Source organism: Photinus pyralis, unplaced genomic scaffold, assembly GCF_008802855.1.
Source record: "Photinus pyralis isolate 1611_PpyrPB1 unplaced genomic scaffold, Ppyr1.3 Ppyr1.4_LG8, whole genome shotgun sequence".
Taxonomy (NCBI): Eukaryota; Metazoa; Arthropoda; class Insecta; order Coleoptera; family Lampyridae; genus Photinus; species Photinus pyralis.
Genome location: NW_022170819.1, coordinates 36,667,200 through 36,681,238, shown reverse-complemented (window position 1 = coordinate 36,681,238; position 14,039 = coordinate 36,667,200). Strand labels below are relative to the sequence as shown.

General features: G+C 38.7%; 1 protein-coding gene across 1 annotated transcript; it reads right to left on the bottom strand.

Annotated features, from left to right (window-relative positions):
• Positions 1 to 4,071: 4,071 nt before the first annotated feature.
• Positions 4,072 to 5,275, bottom strand: LOC116179584 (uncharacterized protein K02A2.6-like). The gene is made up of 2 exons (XM_031499382.1): positions 4,394 to 5,275; positions 4,072 to 4,298 (listed from the first exon to the last, which is right to left on the bottom strand). The coding sequence occupies exons 1-2, from the start codon at positions 5,273 to 5,275 to the stop codon at positions 4,281 to 4,283; spliced, it is 900 nt and encodes a 299-aa protein (XP_031355242.1). The 3' UTR covers positions 4,072 to 4,280.
• Positions 5,276 to 14,039: the final 8,764 nt, after the last annotated feature.

Below are 14,039 nucleotides of genomic sequence, written 5' to 3'. Positions count from 1 at the left end.
AACTTCCTCTTGAGGAATTGGGTTATTATTCCAACGGCCAACCTAGTTAATTTCATTGACACCCTCAATACAGTTATTATTAATTTTTCTTGTAGGTAATTTCTATTTTCACAATCCACGTCTACCTACTCTATGACAAAATTGGCAAGATTAAACGCATGAGTTAAAGTCGTCAAACCCTACAATTTTTTGTGCCGCGTCCGTTGCCTTCTCTAAACCCGCAACATTCTTTTGTTTTTGCTAGTTTGTAGATAATTACTATTATAGGTAGGTGGCCATTTGTCAATTTCTAGGAATCAAATGTGATACGGGCAACTAACACCATCACACGCTGAGAATATCTTGCTAATGTTCTGCGAGTATCTACATCCTATATTTTGGAATACAAACTCATTGTGTTTTTTTATGCCGGAAGGATATGACGAAATCTCAGGTACATCGACCATAATTTATGTTTCAGCCACCTGCGTGTACAATAGGTTGTGGCCGGCGACCGCCACCGTGACGAATCACTCGTATTTGTTGACACGGTGTTATTTTTTGCTTTTGCATAAACATAATAAAAATGCAGGCCGTTGGTATTACACGCATTTATGTTTAACAGAAAATTATGGAACAAACTATTCTCCGCAACTGCTTCTAGCGTAATTAGTACTAGCGGTATACCAAAAGATACTGCATTTTCTTATACCAAGGTGCCACTTGGTACAGCTGTTCCTTAGAGCCATTTAGATGATTTGGCCCGAAGAACACTTGACATTTTCCGTGTGGGTAGATTTTAGAGGGGGTGGGGGTGATTTATTGTAAAAAATTTTCAAAACTAAATATGGCCTAGAGACGAGATCTGGGTGTCGATTTCGTATGATTTTAACCCGAGGAATCCAATGGTAGCGCCAGAAATCTAATCCGGATACAGGAAGTCCGTGAAAAGCCGCCATTTTTGGAAAATGACAGACTTTTGATCGAATTATATTTCTAAGGCACACCGGGTCGTGTAAGGTGTCTAGAGTTATGTTTTTGGGGTCAGGGAATTCATTTATGATAACAAAAATAACCTACTGGCATCGGAACTGCATGAGAGGCTTCCCTACTGCACTTTTGAAGACGTCGCACGCGGTGAAACCCAAGATATTCCAAAGTTTAATACCTATATAAACTTGTAATATTTTATTTAATAAAAATACACATTAACAAAACATAAAATATATTAAAACATGGGGTAAAAAAATTGAAGAATATTCTATGAAGAATCACCAAGTACATCGCTGACCTCCTCTGAGATTGCGTTATCACCAATGAAAAGGAATTTCACATACCGGGTGAATATTTTAAAACCAAACGTAGGAAATTAACATGCGAAAAACGTTTTTTTGCCGATCGTTGCTCCCCATGTTAACTTAGAGGGTTTGTAATGACACCAATCAAAAGAAGTTTTTTTTCTCATCTAATGATATACGAATTAGCTTATTTTCAGGTGTATTTCTCATTATTTTATCAAAAATTCGGCAATAAATCCAATTAGCAAAATCATGTTAAGCCATGGAAATTTCCTAACTAATTGAAATATAGGTTTTCACATGCACGGAAAACAAATATCGCGTACTAGAGTAAATATTTTCGCTGTAAACGTTGTTTATTATAAATACTTTTTCCTCAGTGAACCGCATTTTACAAAAAAATTATTGCCAGGTGTCATAAACTGATATTGATTTCGACGTTTGAATCTGCTTTTTGTCTTAGTCATGGCTAAACATGATTTTGGTAAGTGGATTTCTCGAGTTTTTTATAATATAGTGAGAAATATACATGAAAATGAACTAATTCGTATATCAGTAGACGAGGAAAAAAATCTTTCGATTGGTGTTATGATCAACCCTCTAAGTTAACATGGGGAGCAACTATCTACAAAAACCCCTTTTCCCATGTTAATTCCCTATGTTCGTTTTGGGAATATTCCCCCGGTATAAATATTAAAGGTTCGGTAGTAAATTAGGTATATGCGAAAGTATACAATATTCTTACCCTTTGTTTGAGCAATCTCCCATAAATTTTTGGCATGCAGGGGAACATGGCAATCCGTGTCGCCGGCAGCTGCACCGAGGGTCTCGCAGCCATACCTGTCCAGAGCATGGACTGCCTTCCATACATGTGGCAGCTTGGACTACAGAACCTTCCTGCCTTTGGCTTCAAGAGTCCATCCCCATCCTTCTGGACTTGTAGAGCTTCTCATCACCTGGTTTGCACATCCCCAGATATGGCCAGACGCCGCCCTCCTTATGTACTCCTCCAACTCGTGCTGCGGCGACACGGATTACCATGTTCCCCTGCATGCCAAAAATGTATGGGAGATTGCTCAAACAAAGGGTAAGAATATTGTATACTTTCGATATAATTTACTACCGAACCTTTAATATTTATATGTAAAATTCCTTTTCAGTGATGATAACGCATAATCTCCAGAGGTCAGCGATGTACTTGGTGATTCTTCATAGGTTTATACATTTTTTACCCCATGTTTTAATATATCTTATGTTTTTTGTTAATATGTATTTTTATTAAATAAAATAATATAAGTTTATATAGGTATTAAAACTTTGGAATATCTTGGGTTTCACCGCGTGCGACGACTTCAAAAAGTGCAGTAGGGAAGCCTCTCATGCAGTTTCGATGCCAGTAGGTTATATTTGTTATGATAAATGAATTCCTTGACCCCAAAACAATAAGTCTAGACACCTTACACGACCCGGTGTGCCTTAAAAATATAATTCGATCAAAAGTCTGTCATTTTCTAAAAATGGCGGTTTTTCATGGACTTCCTGTATCCGGATTACATTTCTGGCGCTACCATTGGATTCCTCGGGTTAAAATCATACGAAATCGATACCCAGATCTCGTCTCTAGGCCATATTTAGTTTTTAAAAAAATGTTACAATAAATCACCCCCACCCCCTCTAAAATCTACCCACACGGAAAATGTCATGTGTTCTTCGGGTCAAATCGTTTAAATGGCTGTAAGGAACAACTGTACCAAGTGGCACCTTGGTATAAAAAAAATGCAGTATCTTTCAAGAATTTCCGTTATACCGCTAGTACTAAATGGCATTAAGTATGCTTGTCCACACGATCGAAAATTTCTCATCTGTGAAATAGTCGTTTATGTAGGACATTTAGAATTTACACTCTTTTTAATAAACAACTCTGCGTTGCTGAGACTGATTTGAATTTCATTTTGTTCGTTTTTCCATTAAGCCTTCCCCTTCGACACAGAATGTGCTTTTTAGAAGATGTCAAAAAATAAAAGAAATGATTCCGTAATGTACCTCTAGTGAGACTTCATCAATCATGCATTAAACAAAACCAAGATGCTTTAGCTTATACAGGTAAAATGAGGGTAACTTTTGAAAGATTGTATTGGTATTAGAAAACAAAGGAAATGATTTCGTTTCCGAAACGCTCTCAAACTGCTCAAACTTTGTGTTAGGGTTGACATGTTTCAATACATGTCGTTATCCATTATAAAGAATAGCATTAACAAATGTACAATAACAAAAACATTTATTAAAGTGAAAAAACTCCCATGTTGCAAGTAAGCACACAATAAGGACAAGTAAAACTGAATTATGAAGCATCCTTAAATCCTTTACAGTTTTGTATTATCGCCCGTCCGTCCGTGTGCGCTCTAACTCTTTTTAAAAGTGACCGATTGTGTTGAAATTTGGTGTACGGGTACTTTGGACATTAAAGACGGATACTATTGATTTTCAGGAATCTGGTTCAACCGGAACAAAAGTTATAGGACTTCGAGTGAATCGGGAACAGGAAAATCTGCGGGCTCTTTCGTTAAATTATTCCCTATGACTCTTAAATGTGTAACAATTCAATATAACTCTTCTCTGTAGTGTAGGTCGAAGGTTTTAGAGCAAAATGTAGCCAAAATTATACTTTATACATGAATTTAGAGTTTTAAAAGCTTTCAAACGCATTATCTTGATGCTGAAAGAGTACATCACGTGCACATTTGATAACCGCATGTAGGTACCCAACTCGGTTTAGCACGTCGATAATCGCGCACAAAAACACGATCACCTTTTTTAAAATTGCCTCTCGCACTCACTTTATTACGTTTCACTTCCGCACTGTTTCTTGTTAGTCTCTTCGGATCTCTCCCTCGTTCCTCTTTACGCAAATGCTGTCGCTTCAGCTGCTCTTCCGGTAAAATGAGATCCAATCGCATGCGTAGCTTTCTTCCTATCAAGAGTTCAGCTGGAGTAACACCCGTACTACTGTGAATGCTGTTCCTGTAGTGCAATAGGAAACGGTTTAATGCCGCAAAAAGATCTGTGGAATTCCTTTCTTCCATGGCCCTTAATATATGAGTTTTTACAGTACGTACCGAAACCTCTGCTAACCCATTTGTGGCAGGATGATATGGTGGTGGTGTAATATGCTGAATTCCATTCATATATAGAAAATGCTTGAAACATTCCGACACGAATGAACGTCCGTTATCAGTTACTACGATCTTTGGCAATCCCCACCGACTAAATATTTCTCGTAGCTTATCTACTGTATTTTCCGAAGTAATGTTCTTCATATAAACAACTTCTATCCACTTCGAATGGGAATCTACCACAATCATGAACATTTTATTATGCAGTGGACCAAAAAAATCAATATGCACCCTTTCCCACGGCTGTTCAGTTTTTGGCCACTCAATCACTTCAGCTTTCGGCGGACTGTTTCTGTGTTTAGAGCAAGCTAAACAATTTTTGCAAAATTCTTCGACGTTTTTATCGCACGAAGGCCACCATACAAATGATCTAGTTAATGATTTACTCTTAACTATTCCCATGTGTGTCGAATGTATCTCTTTTAAAACTTCTTTCCTGCAACGTGATGGTATGATTAACCGATGTCCCCACATCAATAGGTTATCTTCTATTGTAATTTGGTCTCGCCTAATATAATAAGGTTTCAGTTCCTCTTCTTTGCAGTCACTTGGCCAACCCTGTGACGCAAATTCGAATACTTTTCGCAATATTTCGTCGTTCTTAGTTTCCTCTTGAATAAATTTCTTATCAAGACGAAAAAAATCTTGTTTTTCTATTAAGTTTAAGTAGGTAAAGTTTTCGTCATCGTCGTTCATCTCGGTTTGATTGTCCTCAATCAATCTAGATAAACAATCTGCTACATTTTTATCCGATTTAACGTATTCAATGGTGTAATCAAACGCTGACAAAAATACAGCATATCGTTGAAAACGGTTTGCTGCCATTATCGGAATACCTTTCTTTGGCCCAAAAATCGACAAAAGAGGTTTATGATCGGTGACTAATACAAAATGACGACCATACAGGTACTGCGTAAATTTAGATACACCAAAAATTATGCTATAAGCTTCTTTATCTATTTGAGAATAAGCCCTCTGAGTGGTTGTCAAAATTTTAGACGCAACAGCTATTGGCCTTTCTTTTCCATTTTCGTATCGGTGTGTCAAAATTGCACCCACTGCGGTTGAAGAAGCGTCCACTGTCAACTTTACAGGAACTGCAGAATCGTAGTGTGCTAATACATGTTTAGAAGATATCGTTTTCTTCAAAGTCTCAAATGCTTGATCGCAGGTTTTATTCCAAATCCAAGAACTTTCGTCTTTTAACAACCTATAAAGTGGTTCACACATACTGGCAAAATTTGGAATAAAAGCACGATAATAATTAAACATTCCTAATACTGACTTTAATTCCGATTTATTTCTAGGAGGTATAGCTTTTAGTAATGCATCTACCTTTTCAGTAGAAGGTCTGAGCCCTTCTTCATCTATTACAAACCCTAAGTAATTAACAGATTTTTGAAAAAAATTGCATTTTTCTCTTCGCACTGTTAATCCATACTTCTCTAATTTATTAAGCACCAAATCTATTCTAAGAAGATGTTCTTCCTTATTTCTTCCCGCGATTAAGATATCGTCAAGGAAACACGTAACGCCTTCCAACCCAATTAAAACTTTCTCCATTATTAATTGAAAAATGGATGGAGCTGTTTTAATTCCATACGGCATTCGGTTATACGCAAATAAACCCAAGTGTGTACTTATGGTTGATAACGATTTGGCCTGTTCGCTTAATAAAATTTGTTGATAAGCCGAACTTAAATCAATTTTGGTAAAATATTTACCACCCGCTAATTTGGAAAATAAGTCCTCGATTCTGGGTAGAGGGTAGCTCACATTTTTCAAATATGGATTTAGTGTGATTTTATAATCACCACATATTCGGACAGATCCATCTCTCTTCAATACCGGGACGATAGGTGTTCCCCATTCGCTCATGACTATTGGAGATAGGACGTTTTCAGACACTAGCCTATTAATTTCGCGTTCCACCTTTTCTTTTAACGAGAAGGGAAGTGGACGGGGTTTAAAAAATTTGGGTTCAGTCCCTATTTTAAGTTTTAAATCGACCACTGCTTCCGTAAAAGTGCCTAATTTATTATTAAATACTTGAGGGTATTTATAAATTAGTTTCTCCACGTCGCCGCCAAACAGGTTCACATTATTAATTACTTTAAAATTTTGCTGATTTTTACAAAACCAATCACGTCCCAAAATTGGTGGTCCACCATATTTAATTACAAAAATATTTATTGGATGCCTATTGTTTGAGCATGTGATTGTCATTGACGCGACACCTAGTGGAGTAATAATTTCACCACTGTAACCTTTTAATTTAATTTCCGTTCTTTTATAACGTGAGGTTAGTTCGGCGCTGTAAAACTCAAACCCCGCCGCATAAACGGCCAGCTAGCTCAGATTCTTAATTAAAAGAAGGGCTCGAGATGAGAATCTTCCACAGCGGTTTGTTCGTTTGGGCATATAACATAAGTTTTTGATCTTTGGTAGTCACTAGAAATGATTAGTTGAGCGCCACCCAATTTTGCACAAATTCTGACCTCTCCTGTATAGAAATTGGGAAAACACAAGAGAGCCAAATAATAAATTCACTACGAGCAATTCTGATTTATTAATCCTGACAAAACGGTGCAGGATCGGCAAATAAAATGTATCTTCAATACGACAATAACAAATACTTTAAATGACAAAAATAATCCCCAAATAAATTCCTGAACACTTCCCTAATAATTACGTTACCAGCCCCCTACAACAATGATCGAGCAAAAATGTAGTTAAGATTTCAATGGATTCAAAGATTGAATTAAGTTAACCCGAATAACAACTCATATAGGCAACACTGGGTACAAGTAAATTAAAAATCTTACCTTGAATAACACATACGCTGTCTTCTCCGAAAAAGAGCTCTCCTTCGAAGTTCCAGTTCTGTAACACAAAAACAAACCCCAAGCTACAACGCTCGGAACGATTATATGAGCCAGAAGGGCCAAAAAAAAAAGCTTACTCGTAGCCGGCTCGTTTACCCATACGTTAAATACAGGTGCGTTGCTCTTGAAGAGAGTCACGACCTCAAACACTTGATGCGAACAAAATACAAAGCTCCGATCATAAATCGTCGGAAGGTTACACTAGATTAACGGTACTATTAAAGCAAATAAAAAAAAGGTTGTGTAAAAGATCGTATCTTCCGAAAATTCCACCATCAGCTGGTCGCTCCCGGTATCGTTTAGGTGTTAACGCTTATCTACTCGGTGGTACGCCGGATAGCTGCCGGCAATCAGGTGTTCGTACTCCGGAATATTCGCAAGATGCAAATTCATTTACATACAAGGATTCGTCTGTACAAGGATTGGTCTACTACATGGATTGATCGGTACAAGAATTCATCTACTACATGGATTGATCGGTACAAGAATTCATCTACTACATGGATTGATCGGATCTACTACATGGATTGATCTACTACATGGATTGATCTACTACATGGACCCCCTAAAAGTAATGAAGATGTAACACTCCCTAACGAGATTTTTAATAACATACCTGAAATCGTCAGGAGGGTAATGAAAAATACTTAAATCAATGAAATATGGAAATTATCCAAGAGGTTGTGAATCTGAAAGAATTTTAGATAACATAACGTAAAAGAAAACCAACGCCATTTCACTTACATGTAGGTAGGGCGATGAACTTCCACCAGATATAGCCTCACAACGGAGAAAACGGCTTCTGAGTTACTCTACTCGACAACGCCAATAAACAGGTAAAATTGCCAGAGATTTTACGTGAATGATGGCAAATATTACCCACTGGTTTTAGAAGAATTCACAATGCCACGCTCTACAAGTACAACCTCGTTGGCTTTAAAACGGAAATGAAGTGAAAAAATTACGCGATTCTGCGCGAGGAAAGAAGCACGCGTACAAGTGACGCCATCTCACCTATATCCTGCCTAACGTAGCAAGCGGTAATTTTGAAATTTGAATATAAATAAACTAAACTGTTACACCCCCCCTCTCCTTCGACAGGAGGGAAACTACAAGTTTTCCGACGATCGAAAAACCCAGCACACACACTCGAAAAGGAAGCAAACAAATTGAAAACCCGAAAACCCACCCCAGTGTAAAAAAAACTCCCCCCCAAAGAATTTCACCTTCAAAGAATTTTCCCAGGTTCTCCAGCAGCGGAAAAGGTATGCAAAATCGGGTATTGACATGCCCTCGCGTAAAGATGGAATCTCGCGCCGTCGGGTATCATGACAATAGCAACCCCTTTCCCACAACCCAATCCAACTACTAGTCACCCCCAAGAAAACCAAATCCAGTGCCCACCCAGAAGAAAGAAACCCTACAGTTTCAAGTGATGCAGCACCAAAATCCCCAAAATAAAGAAACCCCCCTCCCTGACTAAAAACGACACAAAAGCCCAAATTTTGACCCCCTTGCCGAAAAAGTGTAGAAGGAAACCCCCCAAAAAGAAGGTACCTTTCCAACCCAACTCCACCATGCACTAGCGTAATGAAATGAAGAAGGTGCTATGGATAGAAGACAGTAAGAGAGAAAGAAGAAATCACATTTGCGGAGAAAAAAAAACTCATTCATGCCGATTCCAGGGGTCCCATGGTCACCGAGGCTCGCACAGGGAAGGCGCACCCACCCCCTTCCTCTTGTGTGTCAACTACCCATCCATTCAAACATTCATTCATTCTATGGAACGGAAATGGAAGAAAGAAGAGTAGAAAAAGATAGAATATAGGAAAGCGAAAAGAAAAGGGCAACCTCTCCCAAATTTCCCCTGAGGAAATTAGAAGAAGAAAAGTGTTTGAGGTGCAGATAGAAAAAGAAAGAAGGAGGATAATGGATCGGGACGAATCCCCTAGCAGGTGTTGTTGCTACGATCCGAGAGTCCATCCCCTGTGCCCAACCAAACCACCCAAAGAGTAAGAAGAAGAAGAAATATGGAACATATAACATATAAATACATATATCAAAGTCAAATCCAAGAATAAGAATACGTCAAAATTAGTGGTTCAAAATCGTCAACAAACAAGCAATCCGGCGACAATAAATGTCTAACCATGATCATCGGGTTCAATATAAGGTTTGAGATCCTGGACGTGCCACGTTCCAGAAGATTTACCATTAGAATCTTTCAACTCATAGGTCAAATACCCCATTTTACGGCTAACCGTAAATGGTCCTAAAAATCTGGGAGCTAACTTCGCTGAATAATCTTTAGTGGCATCAGACAAAGTCTTATTTTTACGCCAAACCAAATCTCCTATCTCATAGTTAACATGCCTACGTCGTAAGTCATAATGTTGTTTGTTGCGGTCATGACTGTCTTTAATGCGTGCAATAATTTTGTCGTACAGTCCTTGCTGTTGCGCTAACCGTTGTTCTACGTCAATCGGCTCATTGTCCGTCATGTCAGTGTCGAAGCTGTCCCCTCGAATACGAAATTCTTTCCCAAAATTAGCACGATAGGGAGTCACACCTATGGTTTCGTGCTTAGAAGTTCGAAGAGCACAAGCTATCGAAGCTAAATGAACGTCCCAATGTTTGTGATTGTTCTTAACGTAAGTGGCTATCAATTGCTTTACCACACGATTCACCCTCTCCGCAGGATCAGCCTGTGGATGATAAAAAGGAGTAAACCGAACCTTTACACGGTAGCTTTCACACAGATCTAAGAAAAGTCTACTGCGCATCTGCACGCCATTGTCACAAATAAGGAATTGTGGAGCTCCATACACAAGAAATACAGAATCTTCAATACATTTGACAAGAGTTTTGGCATTCGCCGTCCTTATGGGAAAAAGAAGTACAAATTTACTCATATAGTCACTAACAACTAATAAATGAGTTCGCCCTTGAGTGGATCGAGGTAAAGGACCAATAAAATCTAAGCTGATCATCTGCCACGGTTCATAAATTTGAGGATGTGAACCCATAAGCCCTGCAGGTCGAAGTTGTTCAGGTTTATGTTGTGCACAGGTGGTACAGCGAGAAATATAACGCTTAATATCGCACTTCATTCTCGGCCAATAATATCGGTGATGAATGCGCCAAAAGGTCTTATAAACACCAAAGTGTCCTGAAGTAACATTATTGTGGTTCTCTTGTATAAGAGATTGTCTAAAATCAGAAGGAACAACAAGTTTCCATTTTTCATAATCATGAGATTGTAAAGCGGACTTGATATATTTATACAACAACGAATCTTTCACTCGCCAATCGGGATATTTATGAGGACTTCGCTCTAATCTTTCAAACATACCAAGGTACCAAGGGTCTTTAGAAGTTTTGAAATCGTTCGGATCCACCGTAACATCTGAAGAATGTACAGCTTCGATCACAGGTACAGTACGTGACAAAAGATCGGGAACAATATTGTCCTTGCCTTTACGATGGACAAGAGTAAAGGTATACGGCTGTAAACGAAGAGCCCAGCGTGCTAAACGTCCTTGGGGGTCTTTCAAAGAATGCAACCACAAAAGAGAATGGTGGTCAGTAATGACTGTAAAAGAAACTCCTTCGAGGTAATGTCGAAGTTGCTCTACCGCCCAAATGACTGCTAAGCACTCACGTTCAGTCGTGCTGTAATTTTGTTCCGCTCGGGATAATGATCGGGATAAATAACATACCACTCGCTCCCCATCCGGAAAAGTTTGAGTCAAGACAGCTCCTAGCCCATAAGCAGAAGCATCGGTCTGAAGGACAAAAGGTTTGGTAAAATCCGGGCAATTGAGCACAGGTGCAGTTGCCAAAAGTTCTTTTAATTTGAGAAAAGATTCCTCACATTCAGACGTCCATTCAAATTTAACATTTTTCCGAAGAAGTCTGGTTAAAGGAGCAAGAACGGTTGAAAAATCAGGAATGAACCTACGGTACCAACCGCAAGTTCCTAAGAAACGTCGTATATCATTCACCGTAGTGGGTGTTGGAATATCTAAAATCGCCTTGACTTTGTCAGGATCTGGGTGTAAGCCAAAGGAATCCACAACATACCCTAAATACTTAAGTTCTGAACGGCAGAAGTGACATTTGTTTTTATTCAGAGTGAAGCCAGCAGCAATTAATTTGTCAAAAACGGTGTTCAAAATTTTTAAATGTGAGTCAAAGTCTTGTGATATAATAACCACATCGTCCAAATAAACCAAAACGTTGGGTTGCAATTCAGGTCCCAAAATGGTATCGATAATGCGCTGAAAAGTCGCAGGGGCATTAGTCAAGCCGAAGGGCATCCTTCGAAATTGGAAAAGACCACGACCAGGCACAGTAAAAGCTGTGAAAGGGCGCGAATTCTCAGCAACCTCTATTTGCCAATAAGCTGACTTAATGTCCAGGGAACTAAGATATTTAGCGTCACGTAATTGGTCTAAGATGGTATTGATATAGGGCAAAGGAAAAGCGTCGCGCTCAGTTAAAGAGTTAAGTTTCCTATAGTCCACACAAAATCTATAGGTTTTGTCTTTCTTGGGAATCAGACAGACAGGTGAAGCCCATCCGCTGTTCGATGGTTCGATGACTCTGTCCCTAAGCATCTCATCAATGGTGTCGTTAATGATTTTCTGTTTAATCGGATTTACTGGATAGTACCGCTGTTTAATAGGAACAGCGCCCTCTACCAGGCGTATCTCGTGTCTACCTACTGGGGTTAATCCTAACTTGTCTCCCATGAGCGAAAATTTCAGATCTAAGAGGGTTTGTAAAGAATGGTGTTGTTCATCAGTGAGACGAGACTGTTCCACTATGGCCACACTAGGTTGAGTTGGCGTGCAAGAAGTAAAATGCCAACAGTCATCGCTAATATTCGGAATGATACCCATCCTATCCCAAAAAACTACTCCCAGGATTAAATTAGTAACCAAATCAGGCATCACCAACAAATCTAACAGCACAGTACGATCCTTTAAGGTAATTGGCACAGTGATGTAACCAATCGAATGTGCATCGGAGCTATTTGCTACCGTACAAGAAATAACTTTCGGTACAAAATTGAAATTGAGTATTTGCAATTGAATTAAAGTATCGGAATTGATAAAAGAACGTGAAGCGCCAGAATCTAATAATCCCAAAAAAGGAATGTCTAAAATTTTAATTTGGACATAAGGTCTCAAGTCATTTCCCACATGCTGTAATAAAAAGTCAAGTTTAGGTTTGGAAGAAATTTTCAAAATTTTTGTCGCCTGTACTAAAGAAACGTCACGACGACTTAATGAGCGTTTCTCGGAGCGTTTCCCGAACAAAAAGAACAACTGCGCACCGTAACGCCTTGTGCGCCACATTTCCAGCAGAATAATTGCCTTGGTTCAGGACAATCAACACGATGATGACCTAATTTTTGGCAATTAAAGCAAGGAGAATTTGGAGTTTCCATTGCATAAATAGGTGGACGTGGTGACATTTGTCGACTACTGGTGGGACAGCTAAACCCAGGTTCGAGTAATGGTAATGATGTTCGGTTGCGTAAGGCATGGTGTCTGTCTAAATCATGTTTGATATCGTCAAAACGTCTGCATTCAATTAAAAGTTCATCTAATGTCTGAGGAACATTAGGACCTAATTTAGTCAAATAAAATGGTGATAAATTGCGTTTAATTAAACGGACTTGTTCATATTCTGGAGGTGGTAATTTTAGTCGTGAAAATAAACCCTGCATTACTGCAAAATAAATGTCTACTTTTTCATTCTGACCCTGTAAACGAGCTTTAATTTCGTCGAGCAAATCTTCCTCATAGTGTGGTGGTAGAAATGCATCTCGTAGTAATTGCACTAAGTGCTCCCATGAAGTAGCTTTATGAGAATTAATGTTGTACCAGGTGTTCGCAGTACCTTCAAATAAATCGTAGGCGGTCTCAAATAAAGTTGGATGATCTACTCCACGAGCACGAGCCATTCGCTCAACTCGGTCGATAAATGAATTCAAAGTTTCACCTCTACTATCCCCGGAAAATTTTAATCCCCATTTATGTACAGGAGTACTCGGTACGGATAATCTTGGTTGTAGTTCTGCAGTACGTCTAGTAGGTGTAGAAGAAACTACAGCAGTTGCTGAAGGCATAATTGAGTCGTTAAAATGAAAAGCTTTGTTATCGAGTGAAGCTCTTAATTGTCGAAATAAACCAACTAATTCCCCAAGTTTACTTAATTGTTCAGCAGAAGGCTGCAATAATGTGCGAGTCCTATGTAAACGTCTGTCGGCATGAGCTAGCATGGTAACAATTGACAAATATGAACCTCCCCCAAAAGCATCATCAAAATTGTCAATCTTATTCTGAAGGATCACTGTCAATTCAGTAAGAGCAGCTAAATCCTGAGCAAAGGAAAAAGGGTACTCTGGAGCAACATAACCAGGTGCTTTCTCTAACTCTAACAATTTTCTGAGAATTAAACGACTTTCGTTCATATTACTCCCCATTTGTCCCGCTCTAATCTCAATTTCATATTGGAGTTCAGTCTCTCTTAATCGGTTAATTTCCATAGCCATGATCACACAATAAATTCAAAATACAAATATAAAAAGATAACACAATATAGGTACCTGTTAAATACCAAGAAATACACAAATATCAGTAATAACCACAAATAAAAAATAAGTTGCAAGTACGAAGTTCAATTTAGAAGAG